The sequence below is a fragment of the Aplysia californica genome, unplaced genomic scaffold, assembly GCF_000002075.1.
Source record: "Aplysia californica isolate F4 #8 unplaced genomic scaffold, AplCal3.0 scaffold00949, whole genome shotgun sequence".
NCBI classification, from domain to species: Eukaryota; Metazoa; Mollusca; class Gastropoda; order Aplysiida; family Aplysiidae; genus Aplysia; species Aplysia californica.
Window position 1 is genome coordinate 200,088 of NW_004798219.1, and position 1,786 is coordinate 201,873.

General features: G+C 43.6%; 1 protein-coding gene across 1 annotated transcript in view; it reads left to right on the top strand.

The window, feature by feature from the left end:
* LOC101845134 (arylsulfatase B) overlaps window positions 1–1,786 on the top strand; it is a 21,917-nt gene that overhangs the window by 15,324 nt on the left and 4,807 nt on the right. Inside the window, exon 7 of the mRNA XM_013089426.2 lies at window positions 200–443. Within this exon, the coding sequence (XP_012944880.1) occupies window positions 200–443 (244 nt within the window). The remainder of the gene's footprint in view (window positions 1–199; window positions 444–1,786) is intronic.

Here is a 1,786-nt window from a genome sequence, read left to right on the forward strand (position 1 = left end):
CGTGTATTTTGTGTTTTTTACGCAATGTGGACAGTTAGTTTCAATCCCTGAATAAAACACTTGCCTACCCCCTACCCTCTTCCCCCTCCCTCATCCCTCATCTCCCTCCCCCTTCCCCTTACCTCCTCACTCCCTCTCCCCCGTACCTCCACATGCCCTCCCCCTCCCTCCTCCCTCCACCCTCCACCCTCCTATGAAGACAACGGAGCTCACGTGAACGTCGGAGGCAACAACTTCCCTCTCCGTGGCTGGAAAGGTTCTCTCTGGGAGGGAGGTATCCACGGCGTGGCTTTTGTCTCCGGCGGGAGGGTGCCACTGAAAGGAACAGTCAACAGAGAGCTGATCCACGTCTCTGATTGGTTCCCCACGCTGGTGGGACTGGCACAGAGCTCCCTCAACGGAACGAAGCCTTTGGACGGAGTTGACCAGTGGGATACCATCAGGTATAGGGCAAACTGTCAAACTGTTTAACGTCCATCTCCGAAAGGACCGAGCCCAGCGGGAAATTCGCACATTGTGCCTTTCCCAAGAGCACAACGTCGGACCGAGCTGAAGCTCGAACCCCCGAAATCGCAATCTCACCATTACGAGTCCGGTAGCCTAACCACTAGGCTACCGACACCACTCTGATTTTGTACATGCCATTAAAACGAAGGTCATGAATATAATATGAATAACCACTGACATACAGATTTATTTATCTTTAAGGACAGAAAAACCTTATCTTGAAATCCCAGTAGGCTAACAAAAATGAAGTGAAAAAAAACCTCCGAGGTCCTTGCTTGTGAGATCTGTTAAAAAAAAATGGAAGATTCAGTTTTGGATAAGGAAATTAGATTTGTTTACATTAATAATAATAAATAGCATTTATACTGCGCATTTCCATTTCCTAAAAGATGCTCAATGCGCATTACAATGAAAAAGACATCACATCTTAAAAATTAATCGACACAAATGTGTACGTAAAACAAAGTATTATACATATAATATAAATGCATATGTGTAAAATTTTATACCAGAAAAACAGTCTCGCAGTGAGGTTGAAAATGTGTTCACTAAAAATATACAATGCAATATAAATTCACGAACAGTCAAAATACAGTTGAAACGTGAGTAACTAGAAACATTCATTAAAACATTAATTCTATACAGATAGAAAAACATTTCCACTCTATCTCTCTCTCTCTCTCTCTGTCTGTCTGTCTGTCTCTCTCTCCCTCTCTCTCTCTCCCTCTCCCTCTCTCTCTCTCTCTTTTCTCTCTCTTTTCTCTCTCTATCTCTCTCTTTTTCTCTCTCTCATTCTCACTCGCTATTTCTTCAGTCTCACAGTCTGGCATACACATGCATATATATCACAGTACATCATTATGACAGGTATGCTTTTGTGAATAAAAAATGCTTCAGCTGATTTTTGAAAATGGAAATTGTTGGGGCAGATCTTATTTTATATTGAAAGTTGGTTCTCTTGGCTGTGACTCGATTGCATTATGCACCGAAGTAAAGTTCACAGCACTCTGTCTGTAAACACAGGAATGATTATTGAGTTGTGGGGCGGGGAGGGGAGGGGGGTAGTGGAGAGAAGTGGGCCCCTGGAAAACTGGGACGAGGCCGGAAACATAATACTGGACAAAGGTTTAACCGTGCTGTAATGAATGTACAGCTTATCGTTGTGTCGACTGTCTGTTGTTGTTCGTTTGTCCACGCTCCTGGCTGCCTGGTACCTTTCCCTCAGGTCATCATCATCATCATCATCATCATCATCATCATCATCATCATCATCATCATC